This window comes from Microtus ochrogaster, chromosome 6 (genome assembly GCF_000317375.1).
Source record: "Microtus ochrogaster isolate Prairie Vole_2 chromosome 6, MicOch1.0, whole genome shotgun sequence".
Taxonomy (NCBI): domain Eukaryota; kingdom Metazoa; phylum Chordata; class Mammalia; order Rodentia; family Cricetidae; genus Microtus; species Microtus ochrogaster.
Window position 1 is genome coordinate 22,728,988 of NC_022013.1, and position 24,366 is coordinate 22,753,353.

At 45.4% G+C, this 24,366-nt stretch overlaps 1 protein-coding gene across 1 annotated transcript in view; it reads left to right on the forward strand.

Moving 5' to 3' along the window:
* Positions 1 to 15,834, forward strand: part of Lemd1 (LEM domain containing 1) — a 58,315-nt gene extending 42,481 nt beyond the window's left edge. The window contains exons 5-6 of the mRNA XM_026779999.1: positions 13,548 to 13,624; positions 15,121 to 15,834. Coding sequence (XP_026635800.1) covers positions 13,548 to 13,624; positions 15,121 to 15,328 — 285 coding nt within the window. The 3' untranslated portion in view covers positions 15,329 to 15,834. The remainder of the gene's footprint in view (positions 1 to 13,547; positions 13,625 to 15,120) is intronic.
* The last annotated feature ends 8,532 nt before the right edge of the window (positions 15,835 to 24,366 follow it).

A 24,366-nucleotide genomic window follows, 5' to 3' on the forward strand; every position in this document is an offset into this window, starting at 1 on the left:
GAGAGAGAGAGAGAGAGAGAGAGAGAGAGAGAGAGAGAGAGAGAGGAGAGAGAATGTGTAAGACTGTGAGTGTGTGCCCATATTTCAATTCTTCAGACGGAAATGGACAATTCAGTTTGACAGCTACCTGGAGTCAGCATCAGATCCCACAGGTTGAGAGCTCAGTCTCCCAAACTGCTTTCATTGAAGGTGCCAATCCCAATTCTTGGCTCTCCCATGGACCAACTCTAAGTCTGGGTTTCTTTGACCTCTTGCTTGGGCCTGATAACGTGCGAGAAAATCTCACAGGCCTCAGGGAGAGTGTGCTGGGTAGTTTTATGTCAACTTGACACACACTAATGTCATCTGAGGGCAGGGAACCTTAATTAAGAGAATGCCTCCACAAGATTGAGCTGTAGGCAAGCCTGTGGGGTATTTTCTTAATTAGTGATTGATGGGGGATGGCCCAGCCTATTGTGGGTTGTGCTGTCCTTGGGATGGTGGTCCTGGGCAAGCCAGGGGACTCAGTTGGCTTCACTCCCCTATGACTTCCTTAGAAGTGTAAGCCAAATTAACCCTTTCCTTCTCAATTTGCTTTTGGTCCTGGTGTTTCATCACAGCAATAGAAACCCTAAGACAATAGTTTACTTAATGTGTGTTTATACAAATACACACATGTCCCTGCTAAAGAGTGACCCTCTAGCATGTTCAACACACACTTCACTGCTGAGCTAAATCTGAAGCCTTCTTAGTATCTTGTTTTGTTTTCCAAGGTAGGGTCTCTTTGTGTAGCCCTGGCTATCCTAGAACACACTCCATAGACCAGGCTGGCCTTGAACTCACAGAGATCTGCCTGCCTCTGTCATCTTAATATCATTTTAATGCTTACTTATCCCAGATTTGGCCAGAGGAAGCTTGTGAAGATGGGAGTGGTCTGCTTTTAAAAGTCTATATCATTTCTTCAGACATTAAGAAGACAATAAGACTTACCTTGCTCTTTCCTGTCCCAGAAGTCTCTTTACTTTAGGCACTGTAGGCCAGCAGGATGGTGCTGAAAAACCAAGGCTCAGGTAGCATCACTCCCTCACCTATTCACAATGCACAGATGTATTATTCTGTATATAATATGTGCATTTATGCATGTGTCTCTATTTATATAGGTGTGTCTGAATTAATTAATATTGGTCTCCAACTGCAGTCAGCATTTCAGTGGTCTGTTCTTTCTAGTGGGTCACTTTTCTAATCTGGATTCCATTAGCCTCTGGTTGTAGATTCCATTATCATCGATATATTTATATTTTTGCTCAATTTTCTATTTTTTTCCTATGTAAGTAGTCTAGTCACGGTGGTCACCTTCTCTGAATAACTCCCTTGCTGCCTTCTTGACCTCCGCATGTGGCAGCACTTCCTGTGGTCCTCCCTCCCCTCCCCTAGAGCCCCTCCTGTCAGGACTCCAGAGCATATACCTCCCCCAGATCCCCTGCTCTAATCTCTCAACCCCCAGGCACTCAGAACCTTCCTGCATCCTTGCTGTTCCCATCTTTTGCTCATATACCTGTGTTCCTGCTTCCTCTATCCACTTAACATACAGTGTACATGGATACCCAGGGGAGAAAAGCCTTCCAATTCCTAGAAGTGCTAATGCTTTACCAGGTCTTTAATTGTCTGTGTCTTAATGTCTATTTTGCCTTATAAGATAGCTTCTAGACCTACAATTAGCACGTGCAGGGTTAAATGCTGCTATCAGAAGGCCCAATGAGACGAGGGAATGTGTGTTAAATGGCTTCAATTAAGTGTGTGGATCAAGAAGCACGTTCTAGAAGCCCGGATGTTAAACATCTCTGTAATAGTTTGTTAATTAACTGGAAAACATTCTTATTCCCAATAGGAGCTGTATACTCTAGCTGGGTTCACGTGAAGTGTAAATTACATATTCTATAACTACTTAATAAGCCTTCTTTACCTTTGACACATGCTAATGGGAGCTAACTGCCATCTTGGCAAGGAATGTGATTTCACCTCCACACCTACCTTTAAAACACTGACCTCCCAGGCAAGGGGACCTGGTGTGTCGTGAGTTACCCACTAACCTGTTGATTTCTTTCTATGTAAAAGAAACCAGTCAATGAAACGAAATGGCAGCAGGCAGGCACGGGGGAGCCGAACTCTGACTGTAAAAACTGGAAGGTGCTAATTAAGGTAAAATCACCCGTGTTCCTAAAACCCAATAGCAGTGTGTTCTACTCTTAGGGTTGCGTGACTTAGTGTGTCTTTCCAGTTCCTTCCTTCTAGGAATAGAGCCATCCTGGCTTTACTATCGTTTATCTTCATTTTATCCAAAGGAATTTCCCGCTGTCCTTCCCGTCTGGCACATGTGAGGACGGCTTCATGGGCACTAGCCGCCGTCCATCATAGCTCATGAGCCCAGACGTGATTTATGGAAGATAATTGTTGATCTTGGAACTTCCTCCCTGAAAAGCTTCTTGGCTTTCTTTATAGATGAGGAAAAGGAAAAACTGGAAACAGAATTTTTATTTCCAATTTCTATTAAGTTCTAGTAAGTGACCAGGAGGGAAGAAAGGTGGCCTTAGTGATGAAATTGCTCCCCCTGGTGTCTGTTTTTAGGCATTGCAGGAGATGTTTGCCTGGGTAGCTAAAGCCTCTTTGCAACAGCCGATTCTTTTGATTGGTGGACCGAGGCCCTGACACACAGGTCTACAGAGCTAATATATGCAAATGAATGGATGGGATTTACACAGGTCACAGAGCTAATATATGCAAATTAATGGATGGGATTTGCCTAAGTGGAGAGTCAAAAAGCCGAATTTGAGCACCTTTTGATACTTGATCATAAAATACCTTATGATTTGAAAAGTGACCCTCCATCTGTGCTCCTGGTAGCCAGGTTCCGCTAAGCTGGGTGTGGTGAGTCACGCTGCAGTCTCAGCTCTTCGGGGGCAGAGCAGGCCTGGTTCATGTAGGCTGCTTGAGGACAGCCAGGTTTACATAGGGAGACCTTGTCTCAAAACAAATCAACAACACTTCTAAATCTTCAAAATGTAGCATGGCTAGATTTAATTTGATTTTATTTTTAGGTTTTTGAGACAGGATTTCTCTGTGTATCTCTGGTTGTCCTGGAAGTGAATCTGTAGATCAAGACTAGTCTCGAACTCTTAAAGATTCACGTACCTCTTGTCCTTACACTTACACAACAAATGTTTAACCATTGAGCTTGTTCTCTAGCTTTATGTTGTTAACTTTTAGCATGTATTTTAACATTTTTGCATTTAGAATCATTTTAATTAATATCCTTCAGTAAGATTTTATAATTTTCTCAATAGCTTCTCTTTGGCTAATATTATTGCCAGGTTAACTTCTTTTGTTGCTGTTGAAAACAGCATCTTCTTATATTTATTTATTTTGTGATACTGTTGTCACTGGGTGGGGGAGCAGAGCCAAATTTAATCCAGACTAGGCTTGAACTCAGTGTGTAGCCAAGGATGGCCTCCAACTTTTGACCCACCTGCTTCTGTCTGCTGACTTGCTGGGATTGCAGGCATTTGAACCCAGAGTTTTATGCATTCGGGGCAAAAATTCTCCTAACTGATTCGAGGCCAGCCTGGTCTACAAGAGCTAGTTCCAGGACAGGCACCAAAGCTACAGAGAAACCCTGTCTCGAAAAAAAAAAATTCTCCTAACTGAGCTACATTGACCTACTCATTTTGTTTTGTTTTGTGATTGGGTCTCATCAAGTTGCCCAGGCTGGCATTGGACTTGTTCTGTAGTCCAGGCAGGTTCTGAACTTTACAAATTTTTAATTAATTTATTTATGTGTATTTATGGTTTTTTTATTTATGTTTTTAATTTTATTTTAAATTTCATCCAGAGTTCTTCCTCCCATTCTTCCTTCCTTTTCCCCCTCCCCCCAGTCCCCCCCCCATCCACTCCTCCCAGCTAGTAAGGGCTCCCATGGGAAGGCAAAAAAGTCTGGCACATTAAGTTGGGGCAGGACCAAGCCCCTGCCACCCATAGTAAGGCTGAGCATGGCATCCCACCATAGGGAATGGGCTCCAATAAGTCAGCACATGTACCAGGGATAGATCCTGGTCCTACTGCCAGGGGCCTCAGATAGTCCAAGCCTCACCATGGTCCCCCACATATAGGAGGCCTAGTTCAGTCCCATGGAGGGTCCACAGCTGTCAGTCTAGAGTTCCTGAGTTTCTACAAGCTTAGCTCAGCTGTCTCTGTAGATTTCCCCGTCATGATCATGACCTCCTGTGTGTGCAAGGTTGTGGCTGTGTAACGTGGCATGTATGTGAAGGTCACAGGGTCCTGGAGATTGTGTCCTCAGGCTTGGCAGAGAGTAGCTCTGCTCAGCAAGCCGTCTTACCCACTCAGCCTTTGGCCTTCCTGTGCTCCTGACTCAGTCCTGACATCAGCACAGATGGAAGGATAGCCTGGTGTCACTAGGCCTTGCTGAGAATAATGGTTTTGAAAAAGAGGTTTTGAATTGTTCCGTGCTGTTGCATAGACAGGAAGTTTATTGCTCTTGTAAAACTGAGTTGTAATTTAATTTTTTTAAATTTTATTATTTTATGCTTGGCTACATGCTGACTAGTTTTATGTCAACTTGACACAAGCTATAACAACTTGTGTGGTGCTACTTTGTTTGTGCTATAACAAATAAAGCTTGTCAGAAGATCAGAGTACAGAGCCAAGCCACTAGTTAGCCACAGAGGTCAGGCAAATGGTGGCACACACCTTTAATCCTAGCACTCAGGAAACAGAGGCAGAGGGATCTCTGTGAGTTCAAGGCCACCCTGGGCTATGTGGGATTGATCCAGTCTAAAAGAGGAACAGAGCCAGGCCATGGTGGCTCACACCTTTAATCCCAGTATTTGGGAGTCACAGACCTTTAATCCCAGCATGAAGGAGGTGGAGACAGGAAGGGATATGGCTGGGCAGAGAGAGAGGAGTATAAAGCGGGAGGAGATAGGAGCTCAAGGTATTCAGTTTGAGGATTCATAGGGACAAGATCGCCCCTTTGGTCTAGAGTTATGTAGATGTAAGAACTAGTGACTAGCTGCTCTGCTTCTCTGCTCTTCCAGGAAAGCTTTATTAGTTAAAGCACAAGCAAAAGATCGCCACACATCTGAGAGGGGAGAATCTCAGTTAAGAAAATGTCTCCTTAAGAACAGGCTGTAGGCAAGTCTGTAGGGCATTGTCTTAATGATGGGGGTGGGGAGGGCCCAGCCCATTGTGGGTGGTGCCATCCCTGGGCTGGTGGACCTGGGATTGATAAGAAAGAGCTAAGCAAACCATGAGGAGCAAGCCAGGAAGCAGCAGCCCGTAATTGTAATTTTTTTCTCTAGATTCTTTTGTAATCTAGTTTTGCACCTTGAGTTTCTGTTTCTCTTTGTTGCGTTGTACTGGCTAAGACCTCTTTGGTACAATATTGAAATGAAATGAGAGCTGTGAGTTCCTTGGGTCTTTTTTGTTTTTCGAGACAGGGTTTCTCTGTGTAACAGTCTTGGCTGTCCTGGAACTCACTTTGTAGACCAGGCAGGCCTCAAACTCACTGAGGTCCGCCTGCCTCTGCTTCCTGAGGGCTGGGTTTAAAGGCGTGTGCCACCACCATCCAGCCTCAAGTATAATAAAAATTTTTAAGAGTTATTTTTATTTTTAATTATGAGCATGGTGTGAGGTAGCTGTGTATGTGGAACCCATGGAGGCCACAGACTTTGGCTCTGGAATTACTGATAGTTGGGACATGGGTGCTGGGAGTCAAACTCGGGCCCTCTGGAAGAACAGATCCTATTCATAATCACTGAGCCATCTCTCCAGCCCCAAATGTGACTCAGGGCAACACGAGTTAATGAGAAGACAGGATGATTGTCGTTAATGCTGGCTCTACACGGCAACGCAGTGTTTTGAAGTTAATTAGACTAGAACACAGCGTGATTCAGTATCTCATATACACTTCCCCTTCAGAGTCAATATGATGTAACATAGACCAGAATTACTGCAGAATAGTCCACCTGGAAACGTCTTAAGAAAAAGGCTATTTCTCAGAAATTTCAGAAATACCTAGGAACAGAACTAATGGCTGTAAATATTGCTTCCACTGGAAAATAATGATCTGATAGTTTATTAATTAATGGAAGGTCTAAAGAAATGTTTTGAGTTCAGTCAGAAAGTTTTTCCCAGCATGGCTGAGGCTATGACGTCTATCCTTAGTGCCATGGTAGCGAAAAAAAAAAAAAAAAAACCTAACTAGTCCTTTATTGATTGTGTCAGGGCAAACCATTTAACGTCTTGAGTTTCTATTTCTTCATCTACAAAATAGTGTCCATAATTATTTCCTGGGATCTTAGAAGGAGTAACGGAATTGAGGTACACTGGATACTGAAGATAATAGTTGTTCAGAACATACTGTTCCCAGCTGCCTAATGGAGCCGCCCTGTCACGCTGTCTGTTACAATGACACTGAGCGAGGACCGGGCTGGACAGCTGGGGCTGCCTCCTGGCCCCATCCCCTCGCCATCTCTGTAGCCAGAGCAAGCTGCTGACATGCTCTCTGCTTCTGTCTCTTGTCTGTAGACAAGCTTAAGAGACGCCCCTTCCTCACAGGCTGGCTTCGAGATGGAGTTTATTTCTGTAGCTAGTGTTACAGAGAGAATGCGTGGCTTACTGTATCAGCCTGACGGTCTTGTATTTATCATGACAGCCATGGCCAGCCCTGGGCTCCTAGAAGTAGGATTCTCTGACTCGAATTTAGTGGAATAGTGAAGAAACAAAAGAGACTTTCACATTCCTCCTTTTTTTTTTTTTTTTTTTTTTTTTTTGGTTTTTTCGAGACAGGGTTTCTCTGTGGCTTTGGAGCCTGTCCTGGAACTAGCTCTGTAGACCAGGCTGGTCTCGAACTCACAGAGATCCGCCTGCCTCTGCCTCCCGAGTGCTGGGATTAAAGGCGTGTGCCACCATCGCCCGGCTTCATTCCTCCTTTTCTGCATTGTTTTTATGCTTGTTTCTCTAAATCTCCAGCAAGATCGGTGGCCTACACTTTTAATCGCAGCACTTCAGAAACAGAGTTCTAGGCCAGCCTGGAACTCATAGAGCAAGTCCCAGAACAACCAGGTCTATAGAAAGAGACAAAAATAAGAAAATTCTCTGTCTGTAGTCCAGTCTAGTCGAAACTTGAAGGGACCCTCTTGCCCCAGCCTCCTATGTACTATCATCCCAGGGGTGTAGCACCATACCCAGGCCAGCACCGGGCTCTGGTTGTTTTATAGACTCCAGCTCTAGACACATGGGAAAAGAAGCATAGATATTCTGTGCATGGTGGTGCATGCCTTTAAGTGCAGCAGTCTCTGAGTTTGAAGCCAGCCTGGTCTACACACTATGTATCTTAGATATGGGACTTCATCTCTGTGTATCAGGATCTTACTCATAGGAAGCCAGTGCTGGCCATGGCTGTTGTGATAAACACAAGATGTCAGAGATGTGCCGATACAGTAAGCCACGCATTCTCTCTGTAATACTAGCCACAGAAATAAACTCCATCTCAAAACCAGCCTGTGAGGAAGAGGCTTCTATTAAGCTGGTCTACAGATGAGGAAATGGAAGTAGAGACATATGGGACCTCATCTCAAATTAAAAAAAATTGAAAAGGAAGCAAGGAAATTCTCTCTCCCTGGGGTGGCTGTCCTGGCTCAGTAATTATTATAATGAACACCAGTGTATTTTTGTTCCATTGCAAATGGTGTTTATGGTGGAGATCAAATTATAACATTAAAGGAATTTTTTTAAAAGATTAAATATGAAGCTGGGTGGTGATGGCACACACCTTTAATTCCAGAACTCAGTAGGCAGAGGCAGGTGGATATCTGAGTTCCAGGACAGTTTGGTCTGCAGAATGAGTTCCAGAACAGCCTACACAAGGAAACCCTATCTTGGGGGGGAGGGGAAGATGCAATATATATCAGCTACAGATGACACCAATTGTTGGTTTTTGTTATTTTTTTTCTAGATTTATTTGTATAAAGATCCAGTATGGACAGCTAATGTTTCTGTGTAGTTTTCTATTGTCTGCCAGTTGACATACTGGTGACTCTTTTTCTGAGATACAGTCTTTATAACTTTATTGGTAGTTTAGTAGTGGTTCTGATACTACACATTCAAGTGGACAGCCATAATTACTCTATATTGGGAAAAAAGTCCACCCTTTACAAACTACACAAGAACTCTATATGTGAATGAGACACACACATACACACACACACACAATTTATTTAAAAATAGGATAGACCAACACTCAGGAGGCAGAAGCAGGAGGATCTCTGTGAATTCGAGGCCGTGGTAAGTTCTAGACAGCCAGGGATCCATAGAGAGATCGTATCTCAAAACAAAACTAGAATAGACAGGGACATGTTCCCCACCGGTAGCCCCAGCTTGTCAGATATGAAGGCACATAGATGGCTTGATTCCAGGGATTTAGCCGTCCTGGCAACCTTGCAAGATGCCATCTCAAAAAAAAAATGGGAGGAAAGAAATAAAGAAGCTAGAATTACTTAGGACAGGAAGAAAAAGAAGGGAGTATTTGATTGCCTAAGAGCCGTGAAATCCTGTAATTTTATTTTGCAATAGATTTCTATCTTAAGTGCATTATTTAACATTCCTATTTCTATCTTCAAGAAGAAAGTGGTGTGCGGCAGACGTGCGGAGGCTCGCTTCACTATTGTCTACTTTTGTGTATGTTTAAATTTTTCTCTAAGTCGAAGGCTTTTAAAAATGGGATTTGCTCAACAAAAAGATCTTCCAATGGGAAGAGCACAAAATACCTCTTGCTGAGCATCCATGGCTGTGGTGACCTTGGAGGAGAGCTGTGTCTGAGAACCTGGGTCTAGGAGGTGGCTGGGACCAGGAGGCCCTGTTTGGGCATCTGAGCCCCTGGTGAGAGATCCCCTCTAGGAAGGACGGACAGATAGACAGTAGCCTTCCCATGACTGTGGTCAGAACTAGGGGAGTGGTCGTACCTTCTTGCTCTATTGAAGCCCTTGGACCTGCCGACGGGTTTGGACCGTCCTGTCACGAGTTTAGGTGTTCCAGTGAGCATCATGACAGCACTCAGAGACCAGAGTTTTGCTCTGGAAACTTCAAGATGCTGTGGCTCCCTTTGTTGTCCCATGTGCCACACACCCAGTTCCAGCCTCTCTGGTCTTATGGTCAGGTGTCCCCTTGGTTGGCCTTGGTTTATTGTTCTGTTGAGGCAGCCAGTCTCCCTCTTCAGTCAGTGATTGATGGTTTGCCCTGTGCACCAGCCAGCACAATAGGAAGGCCTATTCTTGTTCAAGTCCCAGCATTCCAGAGGGACAGGAGATGCAGGACACAGCACTATGAGAGTCGGCTGACCAAGATCCAATGAATGGAGTGCTTACACACAGTCTTTCCATGATTAGCTATCTGTGGCTTGCATAGTGTCCATGACCTCCTGACCTGTCAGCAAAACACAATGAATCAGGTAGGAGAGATAGCTCAGTGGTTAAGAGCACTTGCTTCCCTTCCAGGGGACCTGGGTTCAATTCCCAGAAACCACATGGTGGCTGACAATTGTCTCTAGTTCCAGAGGCTCCAACATCACCTTCTGGCCTCCTTGGGCAAGGCACAAACATGGTGTGTATCCACACACTCAGGAGTGTATGTACACACCTTAAATGAATAAGAAAATGAAGAAATCTTTTTCAAAATACAGCAGGTGTTTTCTGAGTAGATAAATAAGAGTTCTGGTTAAATACACTATAACCTAGGTAAGCTAGGGCCACAGAAGACTGAGCAAAGGAGTGGCGTGCACGCATGAGAGTGATGGCGATTCCTACAGGAATTAGCTGTAGGAAGTGAGAGGCCCAGAGGAGGCTGCTTCAGCGTGTGAGCGCAGGATTCCCCATTGATAAGACTGTGTGACTCCAGCCAAGGTTCTGAACCTCTCTGTGTCTCAATCTCCAAAACCAACCAAAAGCCTTACCAGGAGGAGGGGGCGTGGTCAGCCTACTAGATCTCTGTGGGTCAGAGGTGCGTGGGCCTAGAGCTTGGCAGATGGTGGTTAACAACAGACCTGGACTTCCTTTGAGGGTTGAATGATATGAATGGACAATTGAGGAAAAATTGGAGTTTGATCCCCAGCACCACAATGGGGGGGGGGGAAGGGGGAGGAAGAAAACCAGTAGCATGAAATGGTCACAGTGAAAACAGGTGTTACGGTTTAGAGAGCCAGTTTGGGGGCACTAGGGATGACAAATAAAAGGGCCTGCAGCTGAGTGTAAGGTAACTTAGGTGACCAGCAGGAGGAAGGCCAGAACGTGTCTATAGGCCACCAGCACGCACGATGTCCCATAAGACACACATGCAGGGATCTGCTGCCTTCTCACAGAGTCTTAATCGTAGGTGAAACCAGCTTGTGAAGGAGGCTGCCCCAGACCCCTAGACAGGGAGCCAAATACAAGCTTGCCAGGAAGAGCTGCAGCTGCATCTCGGTTAGCTGACGGCTGACAGACCCTGGCAAAGGCAGGGGCCAACAACACCTGCAGGGGCAGAGACCAGCCATGCTGGGCAAGCCTAGCAGTTAGCAGGCCAGCCAAGGTCAATGCCTACTGAACAGGGACGTCCGAGTGTGGCCACTCTCCTACGGTGAGCAGTGTGTGAACCGCTTGTGTGAGCCCTTGCTGGTTGGATGAGGGAGCTGTGCATCAGGGAAAGTCCCTACCCAGCTCAGTGGCAGCTCTGTTGGGGGGCCCCTCCCATAGGATGCTAATCTGACTTTCCTGGCACCCTTTCTTGAGCTCCTCTTTCTGCAGTAAATTCTTTTTTTTAATTTTTACTTTTTAATTAAAATATAATGGTCACTTTTCTCCTTCCCTTCCCTTCTTCCAGTCCCTCCCAAGTCCTTCCTCCAACCCTTCCATGTCTCCCCACCATTTCCAAATCAATAGCCTCTTTTCCCTAATTATTATTGTTACAAATATACATATATGTATGCAAAAATAGATAAATACAACCTGCTAAGTCCATTTTTGTTGTTTGTGTATATATGGTTTGGGGGCTCGATTTGTATTGGATAACCAACTGGGGTACTCACCCAGGAGCTAGGCTAAGTTTTCCTTTCTCAGCAGTCAGCTGTTGTCTGTAGCTCCTTGTCCAGGGGTGTGCCCCGCAGAATTTTCCCTTTTAGTGTTAGTGTGTCTGTTGATGCTGCTATGCTCAGATCTTGTCTATGCAGCCATTTCTATGAGAGAGCGTTTCACAGTAGACTTCCTGGTGTTCTAGCTCTCACCAGCTCCCCATCCCCTCTTCTGAGATGGTCCTTCTGAGTTGCCGATGCAGGAACTGTGGTACAGATGTATCTGACAAGGCTGGGCCACCCACTGTCTGTTGATCTCTGTGTTGTGTCCGGCTGTGGCTTTCTGTGATGTCTCCATTTGTTGAGAGAGCTTTGATGAAGGGAGGTAGCTATGCTTACCTACAGGTATAAGGATAAGATTTAGGATGTAGGAAGGGATCATGTTGGTCTCTAAGCTTTCTCTGTAACAAAAGATTTTAGAAACTCACCCTTTGTGGCACTGAATTTCACTCTTGGAATTTTCTAGAAGGACCTGGAGCCGGCCTCAGTGGAGGCTTTAGTGAACATCCAGAAACTTCAGTCCTTGCGTTACGCACTCCTGAGATGAGACCGTCCCTGTTGCTCCCGAGGACCTCTGTGTGTTTCTGTTTCAGAACTAATAATACCTACCTCAGGTGTTACCATTAATCCTTATTGCATGTTTACCCCATGCCAGGAGGCGTTTCCGTCATCTGCGCGTGTTAACACCTCATTCCTGACAGCTCTGTCTCACAAACAGGAAACAAAAGGCTATAGCTTTTCATTTTACTGAATAATGTGGGCTGGAAAGATGACTTAGAGGGTAATGCACTTGCAACACAAGAGTGAGGCCCAAACATCGGATCTCCAGGACCCACGTAAATAGTAAACACGGGAGGGTGTGGTGGCATGGACCTGAAACCTCGGCTCTGGAGTAAAGCCGGCTAGCCGACTAGCTGAATCAGTGAGCTGTGGGTTCAAGTAAGAGAGAGACTGCGTCTCAGGTGGAGGGCTACTGAGGAAGGCAGCTGAAGACAGCCCCTGCAGCATCAACCTCTGGCGCCTTTCCATGTGCATATCTGCACATGTGTCCAAACATACAGGAATTTACGCCACACAAACACCCCAAATATAATGCTATAAAAGATGTATTTTTAACTGTTAAAAAGATTTACTTTTTACTTACTTTTATTTGTGTGTGTGTGTGTGTGTGTGTGTGCACGTGTGCATGCTGTGTGAGTTTACCTAAACCTCACGTAGGTGCTAGAATCCCAACCCTCTACAGGAGCAGTACACGCTCCTAACTGCTGAGCCATCTCTCCAGTCCCCCCAATTTTTTTGTTTTTTGTTTTTAAATTAAATAAGAAAAGACAGGGGCCAGAAAGATGGCTTAACATTTAAAAGTGTACCGTGCTCTTGCAGAGGACCTGAGTTCAATACCTAGAACCCTATGTCTGGCAGCTCACAACCACCTATAACTCCAGCTCCAGAGGATCTACCACCCTCTTCAGACCTCCCTGGGCACCTGTACACACATGCCAGACATACAGACACATCGGCACACACATTCGAAGAGAAATAATAAGTCTTTGAAAAGAAGAAAACACGTTTCTTTAAAGAGAAAGGGTTTATGTATTACATTGTTTTCTAGTACTTGTTCACAGACATTTATTTCAATAACTATATGATTTACATGGAAAAGACACATGCTTTTGTGGTTTTGTTTTTGTTTTTTTGAGACAGAATTTTTCTGTAACTTTGGATCTTGTCCTGAAACTCACTTTGTAGACCAGGCTGGCCTCAAACTTACAGAGATCTGCCTGCCTCTACCTCCCGAGTGCTGGGATTAAAGGCGTGCGCCACCACCGCCCGGCTAGAGGTTTTTTTTTTAAAGATTTATTTATTTATTATGTATACAACATTCTGCCTCGATGTATGCCCGCACGCCAGAGGAGGGCGCCAGATCTCAGTACAGATGGTTGTGAGCCACCAAGTGGTTGCTGGGAATTGAATGCAGGACCTCTGGAAGAGCAGCCAGTGCTCTTAACCTCTGAGCCATCTCTCCAGCCCCTCTGCTTGGTTTTTTTTTTTTAAGTGGAAGAAAGAAAAATAAAACAATTTCCAAGCTGCTACAAATTAGTTTAAAAAAAAAAAAAGACCGAAAGTGAGTTAATGCTTTAGTAACAGAACTCGTTTTCAACACGTATCTTGAGCCATCCAGGTGTTGATAGTCCTCCTGTGAGTCACTAAAGTCAAATATCTCTTCACGGCACTGGGTGCTTTGGTTGGCCAGAGAGGAAATACAGACTTAAGTACTAAACTCCCTGGTGTGCCTAAAACTTAGGCCAGTTTTCAGACTAATTCTTTCCCCCAGGATAAAAGTCAAGTTACAAGACATTGCAAATAATCTGTTGTGGGCATTTTCTTTTTATATCAGAGACGAGACGCTTCTAATAATAAAAGAAGAATCCTAGACATCTACTACCTGAGCCAGAAGCCCACAAAGGTGGTCAGGTAAGGCCTGATATTCCTGTGGCCTTGGGCTTTGGGCATGCCAGCCAAGAACTCTACCCTAAACTGCATTTCCAGTGGCAGGTAAACCTTTGGTAGCATAAAAAGACCTAGACGTTATTGGGGGTGGGATCCATCCTTCAGATGTCTGTGAAGAGTCTGAACCTGAAGAGGACCTGCTGAGAAGATGGACTTGATACTGCATAATTTCAAAGCCAAAGTCTGTATCTCCTCATCCATATTTGGAGCTAGGAAAACAGGTGTTGGGGAGGGGGGTGTCGACAGGATGTCAAAAGCCTCAAGGAACCCAGGTCAGAACCCAAGTCCTCATTTGGAGTCATCCAGGGAGATTTGTTGCTCTTTGTGTTTTTTTTTTCTTTTAAAGATTTATTTATTTATTATGTATACAGTGTTATGTCTGCAGGCCAGAAGAGGACATCAAATCTCATTATAGATGGTTGTGAGCCATCATGTGGTTGCTGGGAATTGAACTCAGGACTTCTGAAAGAACCGCTAGTGCTCTTAACCTCTGAGCCATCTCTCCAGCCCCGCTCTTTGTGTTTTGGGAGCTGGATAAGAGCTAGTATTTTAAAAGGGACATGACTCTGACAAAAGGTATACTATAAGCCGGTGGGTGGTGGTACTCAGGAGGCAGAGACAGACAGATCTTTGTGAGTTCGAGGTCAGCCTCGAGGTCTACTGAGCTCGTTCCAGGATGGGCTCCAAAGCTACAGAGAAACCCTGTCTCCAAAAACAAAACCAAAGACAAAAAATGTTAATTACCCTCAAGTGGGGTCTAAGGTGTGGGATTCAGTGAGAGACCATGGCACCCCGAGTTCAATCTCTAAATACCAATGACTCAGCCCACACAACAGTCCCCCTAATGTTCTAGAAAATTCCATAACTATTTTCGGGGGGGTGTTTAGGACATGGTCACATGTATAACAGGCTGCACTGAATTTGCCCTTTAGCTAAGGATGACTTTGAACTTCTGACCCATCTGCTTTCCCTGGCTAACAGTCTCTAACTTCTGAGGAAACATTAACTGGCCTTGCAGGATTAGAGTAGAGGGAACTTAAGGTCAAAAGGAACACAGGTCGCACAGCAGGTACCCAGTGCTGAACCCTCCTGTTAATTTAAATGTGGATTTAAAGGAAGATGGAAAAGCACTTCCATGTCCACCCAGGACGGGGGTGCTGGATTTGTGTGAGACAGGACAGGACCTGTTATGACTCCCCATCATGTCTGCAGCTTCTCATCAAGGGACCTAGAGACCCTATGTTCCTGGAGCCAGACTGAGTATTCCAGTGAAAGTGGAAGGAAATTTTCTCCACCACTGAGAGCCCTCCAGTGGGCTGACACGGGATAGGGACATTAGCGCAGGTTTTCAGTGTGTCTAGGGATGCTCCTATGGGTCGCTGGATCGCACACATTTACCCTAAGAGGAGATCAGGAAGCAGCTGATTACAGTCCTAGGAGCCCCTGCAATGTTTCCACAGGCATGTTGCGAGACCAAACCCAAGGATGGAGGATGGCTGTGTCACCGAAGAGGACTGCTGCCAGGGGAACCCGAGCCTGGAGAGCAGCTTCCCATGCCAGAACCCTGAGAATAGCTTCCCATGGGGCTTGAAGCTGGCCATCTTTGGCATTTTCATCATTGTGTTGTTTGTCTACATAACTGTGGAAAAGAAGCCGCTCTTGCGTTAAACCCTTTAGGAGCAAAGCAGAAGGGCCTTAGCTACAGCCAGGCAGCCCCTCCCACTGCCCCAAATGTCCCCGCTCCGGCCTCGCATGCCCCCGCCCTATACTGGCTCTCCTGAGCTGTGTCTGGGTTCATCTAGGTGGAGGAGCAAGGGCAGAACCAGGCAGCATGCTAGGTTCGCGACCACCTGTAAGTCAAGTAAGCCATCATTAAAGGTGCTAACACATCAGAGCGCTCTTCTGTCAAGGAAACTGCCCGGGTCTGCTCCCTCCCTCCTTCCTCTGTTTTGTTCCTGCCCTTTTTTCCCCCAAAACAAAGAGGCTTCACATTCTTATACCAGTCCACTTGCTAGTGCAGAACGTGAAACAAAGAGAAAATTATATTCTTAATAAAATGTGTGCAGCTATCCAGACAGTGGTGACATTTCCAGTTTGGCATGGTGATGACAGTGACCTTGATAAAGCACAAATCTGTTCCTCCTCTGCTGCAACCCCTCAGCCTCAGACGGGGCTCTCCACTGACTTTGTTTCTGGTTTTCATCAGAACCATTTGGGGAAGAGGAGGATTTTTCTGTTTTCTGTTGGGGCTCGGTGACTTTTCCTGGGAAGATGGAAATAAGTGTCTGCTTGCCCCAGAGAGGGGACAGTGGACAGACTGAAGAAAAATAAACAAGTGTAGGAATCCAGTCTAGCTTGGCGACCCTATGAGTTTATTGTGGTTATTGCGGGTGAAAGAGTGAAGGTTCCTTTCTAGAGCAGGGGCCAGTGCTCGGGAAAGCTGTGCCCAGGAGGCTCCTAGAGAGCTAAGGTAGCTCCCTCAGAGAGGCTCCTCTCTCCCCAAGTTGCTTACTGTTTGCTCTGAGCTCAGAGAGGGGCCTCACCAGCCTTGTAGATTTCCTGCGAGTTATTAGAGTTGTCCTGGAGTTTTATGGGCCTTCTCCCATCCCTCCAGGAGGGAATGTTTCAGCCTGGAGGCAGAAGCTACAAAGCTGTTTATTGACCAGGAATCGTTTGACCCTCAAAATCTCTGAGAACAGGGCAGCTGCAGAGGTAAGCCATCACGTGGTGCTGGAGGAGGAGGAGAAGCCACAGGTCACCTTTTAGTCACTGTTGGGGTGGAGCAGCCATGGAAAGGTTACCTCAGCCATTGAGAGGTGAGGATAGCTGGGCTGGAGGTCAGAGACAGAGCAAGCCAGGTGAGTGTGAGGTCTGGACTCCAGCCAGCACAGGAAGAGGTACTGTGGCAATTCTTATGGCTGCTAAAGCAAACTCTATACAAATGAACAATAATGGGGACTAGCTTAATAAACAGAAATACTGCCTCTTAGAGATGAAGGGATAATCTAAAACAGTAACACCCAGATTGTTGTAGAAGACACTTAATTGAAGTTTCCTTTAAAGTTACTTAACTTTATTTTTTTTATTTTTATTTTTTGTGTGTATGTTTGCCTTCTTGTGTTTTTTTTTTAAGATTTATTTATTATGTATACAACATTTCTTCCATATATGCTTGAATGCCAGAAGAGGGCACCAGATCTCATTACAGATGGCTGTGAGCCACCATGTGATTGCTGGGAATTGAACTTAGGACCTATGGAAGAGCAGTCAGTGCTCTTAACCTCTGAGCCATCTCTCCAGCCCAACTTACTTATTTTATATGTGTCAGTGTTTGCTTGAGCGCGTATGTGTATCACATGATGCCCAGTGCCAGTGAAGATCAGAAGAGGGCATCGGATCCTCTAGAACTGGTGTTACAGATGACTGTGAGCCACTGTGTGGCTGCTGGGAACCAAGCCTGGGCCCTTCGCAAGAGCAACAAGTGCTCTTAACCCCTAAGCCATGGCTCTAGCCCCAAGACACTTATTGTTTTTAATGGTAATCAAAAAGGACAGATTTGTTGTCCCTGTATTTTCCTAACTTCACGAGAGGGAAACACACCAGCATGTACTACTTCATTGGTGACTGGGACTCTAAATTTTTCTGATTTTACTTTTTTCAAAATTTAAAGATTTCTACAAACTGTGCATTAATTTGCTGATGAGAAAAGCATAATTTTTTTTGTTTTTTGTTTTTTTTTTCAAGACAGGGTTTCTCTGTGGTTTTGGAGCCTGTCCTGGAACTAGCTCTTGTAGACCAGGCTGGTCTCGAACTCACAGAGATCCGCCTGCCTCTGAAAAGCATAATTTTTAAAAAAATATTTATTTATTTATTTATTTATTTATTATTTATACAGTATTCTGTCTGTGTGTCTGCCTGCAGGCCAGAAGAGGGCACTAGTCCTCATTACAGGTGGTTGTGAGCCACCATGTGGTTGCTGGAAATTGAACTCAGGACCTTTGGAAGAGCAGGCAGTGCTCTTAACCACTGAGCCATCTCTCCAGCCCAAGAAAAACATAATTTTTAAAAGCTATACTAACCAGGTGTGTGTGGTGTGCATGCGGTCATGGGAGGCTGAGGCAGGAGATCTCAGGAGCCCAGGAGTTCTAGGCCAGCCTGGGCCACATAGTGAGATGCTGTCCCCTGTCTTAGTTTGCTTTCTCTTGCTATGAGACACGTCTGCTCCTGGCAGCACCAGCTACTTCAAAAGGAAGATGGGCATCGAAGAGGCTCCTTATGGAGTTTGATAGCCATTTGGGCAAGAAACTGCTCTTGCCTGGACTGTTGCACAAACTGGATACAAAGAACCCACAGAGAGAGGACTGCTGAACTTGCCTAAAGGTGAGATGATCTTTCGGGGTTCCTGATTCATGAAGGAGTCTGCAAGACATTCTGCAGGACACAGCAGATAGTGACTGAACTGCCTTTGAAATTTCCTGCTTCATGGAAATGTCTGCTGGATACTATGGGCCTGTTAGCTGAAGATGGATGCCCTAACAGTACAAAAGAACTTTGGGTGACTGTCCAGACAGAAAGATGTCTCTGTCATTTCTAGAGTTTGAAAGTTGCTTATTTCTTGTTTGCTTAGGTAATATTGTATCTTTCTGGAGTCTTTGATGGAGTTGAAGAATAGTTAGTTATACTTATAGTTTTCCTTAGTTATGATAAAGATAAAATAGATGTAAATATTATAATTTTTACTTGATACCCATTTTGTTATATGTAATTTTGCTATGTTAAAGTTAAAGCCTTCCTTTTTTTGTTTAAACAGAAAAAGGGGAAATGATGGAGGAAGGGCATTGGTTAAAAAAATAAACTGCTTGGCTGCCCCTCATAGGTTAAAACATAGGTGGGAGGAGTAAACAGAACAGAATGCTGGGAGGAAGAGGAAGTGAGCTCAGAGACGCCATGCTCCCCTCTCCCCCCAGACGCGATAGCTCTGCTCTCTGAGGCAGACGTGATCAAGCTCAGGCCCAGGATGGACGTAGGCTAGAATCTTCCCGGTAAGCGCACCTCGGTGCTACATACTTTATTAGAAATGGGCTAGTCCAGGTGCGAGAGTTAGCCGAGAAGAGGCTAGATATAATGGGCCAAGCAGTGTTTAAAAGAATACAGTGTTCGTGTAATTATTTCGGGGCATAAGCTAGCAGGCAGTTGGGGTGCTGGGGATGCAGCCCCGCCGCTCTTATTACTACAGACCAAAGCCAACCTGGGGAGGAAACAGTCTGGCTTAACTTTCCCCATGGCAACCCATTATTGAAGGAAGTCAGGGCAGAAACTCAAGCAGGAACCTGGAGGCAGGAACTGAGGCAGGACCCATGGAGGAGTGCCACTCACTGGGTTGCTCAGCTGCTTTCTTATTTAACCCAGAACCTTCTGCATGGAGTGGTACTACCCACACTGTGTTGAGCCCTCATGCCTTAACCATTAACCAAGAAAAATCCCACAGACAAGCCCACGGGCCAACCGATGGAGGCGGTTCTTCAATCGAGGGTTCTGCTTCACAGGTGATTCTGGTGTGTGACATAAAATTTTAAAAATGACATACTGTATATACTGTATATACTGCAAGGAGCGCAAACTCTGCTAAGTCTTATTAGACTTAAAACATAAATCATAAATAACAATAAAAAAAACATAAATCATAAAAAGTCTAGAGCTTAAAATATGAAATATTATTGAAAACAAGTAAATAGGATCTTACTCAGATGAATGAGCTGCAGAAGATACTGTTGTCATCCACGAGCTAGCGACTTTCTGCGCTGCCTGGAGAGAAACCCCGGGTAGACAAGAGGAAAACTCTTCCGAGGCCGGCCTCTAGAAGCTTAGCTTGTGTCTCCTCTGCCCTGGGCAGCAGCCGGTGTTACAGCTCAAAGACTTCACAGCTCTCTGGGACTCCTGTGGCCGGAGCCCGCAGGCTCGCCTCTCGGGCTCCTTACAGCTTCAGGAGCTCCCTGCTTTTTTTGTCATCTCTCTTCTGTCCCCCATTTCTTTTCTTGGTCACTGCTGGACTTTCAGCCGCTCCTTCAGCTGTCCATGGCTGCCAGCAGGACGGATAACTCAGTGCACACCTTCCTTAGGACAGCATTTGGAAGCCAGATACCTAGGCGGTCATTCAGTAACTGGGCCTCAGTGTAGCTAGGGTCACTCAGACCTGGACATCCCCGAGGTGGGATGCCTTTGAGCAGATTGGCTCTGTGGGTGGACCAGCAGGCGGTCCCAGGCCACATTGCCACACCAGAACCACCTGATGGGTCCTAGACCTCTGCAGACAAGCATAGCTTCAGCTGTCAAGCAGTCCCGTCAAGGTCTTCCCTAACCCTTCCTTCTCAATCAAGTGGACATTTTTGGCTGTGAAGCCAGGGCACCGAGCTCCAGAACCAGGTTCTCATGGTAAGTAAGCTGGTTGTTGCCAAGCCTAGTGGCTGGTATCAGAAACAGCTGCTAGCCACTAAGGCTGCCTCTGAGGCTACCAGATGTGGGCAAGCTGTTCAGCAGCTGTAGCTGGAAGCCTGGGACTCGGGGGCAGTGCCAGATGATGTTGGCTCACATAGCACTGGGCAGTGTCCCGAGTCCCCCGGTGGACACTGCTGTTTTTCCTAATTTAACTTTTGACTCTTTGTGGATTTCATGTCATGCATCTCGATCCCATTCCTCATCTCCCCATCCCTTTGTATCTGCCCTCTGCCTTTGCAACCTCCCCTGGCAGGATAAAAACAAAATAAAATTTATAAGAAAAGGAAAAAAGAAAGAGAAAACTCTCATTGTGGAAGCTGCAGTGTGACACAGTGAGCACACAGTAAACCCCTTTAGTCCACACAGCTTCACTTGCAGAGTTCATTACAGAGTCAATAGCCTGGTTCGAGGCCTTTGGTTTCTGCTACACTCTTAATATTAGGCCCTCACTGGGACCCCTCCTGGTATGTCATGTTGTTGTCCTATGTCACAGAGATCCTGCAACTTTGGGTCTGCAGGACTGGTCCCTTCACATGCTCCCGCAGATCACAGATGGGTGGATGTTGGGATGAGCCAGCACATAGCTCTGGTTCTGGGCCTGGGTGGTTGCCTACCAGTTTTCTCCTGTCCTCACCACCAGGGTGAGCTCTCCTGCATGCCCCAGCTAGTTCACCCCTGCAGCAGTGGATGAGCAAGGAGTGGGACAGGTTCTCCTGCTTTCCCACCCTCAGGATCAGTTCTTCCACACCTATAGTATCAGGGTCAGCTCTACTGTGCTGCCCAGGTGAGGTGCAGGGCCACTCTCCCCAGTGCTGCAGCTGATAATGAGCAGGGACAGATCTCCTGCTCTTCTATGACCTGTCAGGGTCAGCTCTCTCACTTGCCTCTGGCAGTGAGAGGCAGGGGATGCGGGAGGGTAGATGGGAGGCAGGGCCAGGTCTCCCACCTCCCACGTGCAAGTTCTCAGGACAGGATGGGCTCTTCCTTGCCCCTGTCAGCAGGGTCTGCTCCACCGTGCTGCCCAGGTAAGGTGTGGATCTTCAGCTTTAAGCCATAGGTGGTGCTTATGACCCAAAAGATCAGTCTGGTGCAAAGCCTCTGGGATCAAGCCCCTGTCTAAGGGCGAATGTATCTGGTACTCCTTAAAGTCATACTGCCTCCACCATTGTCACACTGCTGCCATCTTCATGGCCACCATGCTGCTTCCTCATATCCAGTGTGGCCTGTACTTCTGAGTAGGCAAGGAAAGACCACTTGGGATTGGTCTCTGTTTCATCTGTGCACAGTACCAGGTGTTGTCGGGACAGAGGACAGACCAAAGTAATGATCACACTCCAGAATCCACCTTGGTAAGCCAATAGGTTTATTGGGGTCATTTACAGGAACAGGGTTTCTCAAAGGCAGCTGCCCCATTGGAAAGCCCATTCCATCGTGAGAGACAACTCAGAAAAGCTGCAACCCTGAGCGCTCTGAGGACAGCCCAGCTAGCTTGGTGGGTCAGTGTCTACCAGGCAGCTCCACTTCCCCATCTCCACCTATGGTGGTCTCCTCCTCCTCCTCCTCCTCCTCCTCCTCCTCCTCCTCCTTCCTTCCTTCCTTCTTCTTCCTCTTCTCCTATTTCTCTCTCTCTCTCTCTCTCTCTCTCTCTCTCTCTCTCTCTCTCTCTCTCTTTTTCTCTTGGTTTTCCAAAACAGTGTAGCCCTAGCTGTCCTGGAACTCGCTCTGTAGACCAGGCTGGCCTCAAACTCACAAGTGCTGAGATTAAGGGCGTGGGCCACCACCACCCTGCTCAGTTTGCTTCTTCTCTATCTTAATTTTCCCAAACAGTGAAGTCTGTATACTTCCTGAGTCTCATATGAGCCTCCAGGCTCCTTCCTAAAGGGACCTTTCAATTAAGGACTTTTTGAGTCTTAAGGGGCCTCCCTCCAGATGATGTTTTATTTCCCAGAAATTGCTTTATCAGGATAGGTGACACAGCAATGTCTCTCAGTCAGTGTACTAGGCGAGCTTTAAGGAGTCTGCTTACATATCTAGGGATGGATTAGATCAGCCATAGCCATTTGTTTGGCCAGTCACAGCTTGGCGTGTAGCACTAATCAGTCTTTGAGGCTTGTGTTTGGGACCAATCATGAGCTTCCCTCGGTCATAGTAGACTCTCCGCTGAATAAGTTTGCCCCCTGTGGCCAAGTTAGAAATGGTTCTTCCAGGTTTGTGATTGCGCAAGTCTGACCCACGCTGAGGCTCCGCCTCTCAGCTGCTGTCTTCTGCATAGTCATCGCAAGGCACCTATGGAGTATTCAAGATGGCTTGTGTTGGCTTAAGGGTAGTCTGGGTAGCTGTTAGACCGACAGTCCTTTTGCTCAAAGCTGCTTGGGCAGTAAGAGAGAGAGTTCAGCTGCTAATTAGTCTAATAGCCCAACCCCCAACAACTTACTGCTAGAACCTAGGTTCAGTTCCCCAGTCCCAAGGAGAGCCAATGCCCTCTTATGGTCCCTGTAGGTATTACACACACACAGAACAAAGACATTCATGCAGGCAAAACACCCATACACGTAAAAATAAATCTCAAAAGAATTGGAAATAACTACATTTTTTGGAAATATTGAGAGATGCTCACAGCAGCTATTCTATGGCCACAGAAGAGGGACTGAGGAGTTGACTCAGTGGTTAAGAACATAGGCTGCTCTTCCAGAGGACCTAGGTTTGACATCCAGCACCCACATGGTGGCTGACAACTGCCTGCAACTCCAGTTTCAGGTATTGTAGCTGAATACATAATGGGGTGGGGGGAGATACAAGTCAAATAATTCTAAGCTAGCTCCAAAAGGTGCCAATTATTATTTTTTATTGTAAGGGGAAAACTCACAGAACAGGAATGAGAAGTCCAACCTCAAGGTATGGAACGTGAAAACAAGAGAGTAAGAGCTGGGCAGGCCAGCGGTGTTCTGGGAACCCAAAAGGTCACGCTCCAACCTAGTACAGCCTTTCAAAGGTCATTGGCTGAAGGAGATTCCCTATCACCTCCCCTTTTATCTAAATAAGAGAGTTCTAAACCCAATACAAATCTATACATACTAGGAACAGATATCAAGTATAAAATTAAGATTACAACCAGCATAAACAATATTAAACAAGGAACATATGCTAAATGTTTTAATAAACATTCTGTCCTAAGGAGTTTGAGTCTTGTATAGGAAATGGCTTGGCTAGATCATAAGAGGACAGTAACTATGACTATCTAATCTTCAACCCCATCGAAGAGCTGAGAAGGGAGATAATATAACTTGAGTAGGCAGGCAGTACAATCAAGCAGCTTCCAAAATGTGTAGTATATGACAGAGACAATTGGCTACCTGAGCAATCACCCAAAGTCTCATTTGCAACGTTGAAACAACCAACTTTGGCTAAGGCCTAGCATAACTGAGAGACCATTTTCAGAGGCAGGAAAAATTTTCAGAACTGTCTTACCCTGTCTTGGCAAGATTTGACAGTCTTGTTTCTTGTATCCTGCTTATCCAGTTCAGACACTGTACTTTGTCAGTGGTCGAGGCATGGGCAGTTACTTGCCCAAAGGCCAGTTGTGCAAAGAAGAAAACAAAATCTAAGTGGAGTGTCTTTGGTGTTCAACACTCTCTCAGGAATAGATTGGTACTGTCAGGAGCAATCGTGTCTCATGTCAGCAGAACCCTAAGTTATTTAAATGCCATATTTTACAGCTCTTTGAAGTGGTTGAAGATTACCTATATATGTAGAATACAATCTCTATGTATCTAAGGAACCTGATTAGTCTAACTATAAGTATAACCAACATGAATGTCTATTGACCTATAATACTTAATACCTGTATAACTTAAAGACTAAGACTTCGTATCAGAAATATTAAATAATCTTTAAACAATTGTCCAGTAAATGAGGACAATAATCTCAAAATGTAAACAATGTATAAGTATCTTGATCAGAGGTAGAAATATATAATTCTATATGATAAATATATCATAAAAGTTGTATCAGTATACAAAATGTCTTAAACAGAGGTAGAAACATGCATGCATACAGTATGACAAAATAACTTTGTATAGGTGTACAAATATTGTAAACAGAAATAGGAGCATATTCAATATGGCAAATAGAATTTGTTATTTATTTATTTATTTATTTATTTATTTATTTATTTATTTATTTAGGATTTCTGCCTCCTCCCCGCCACTGCC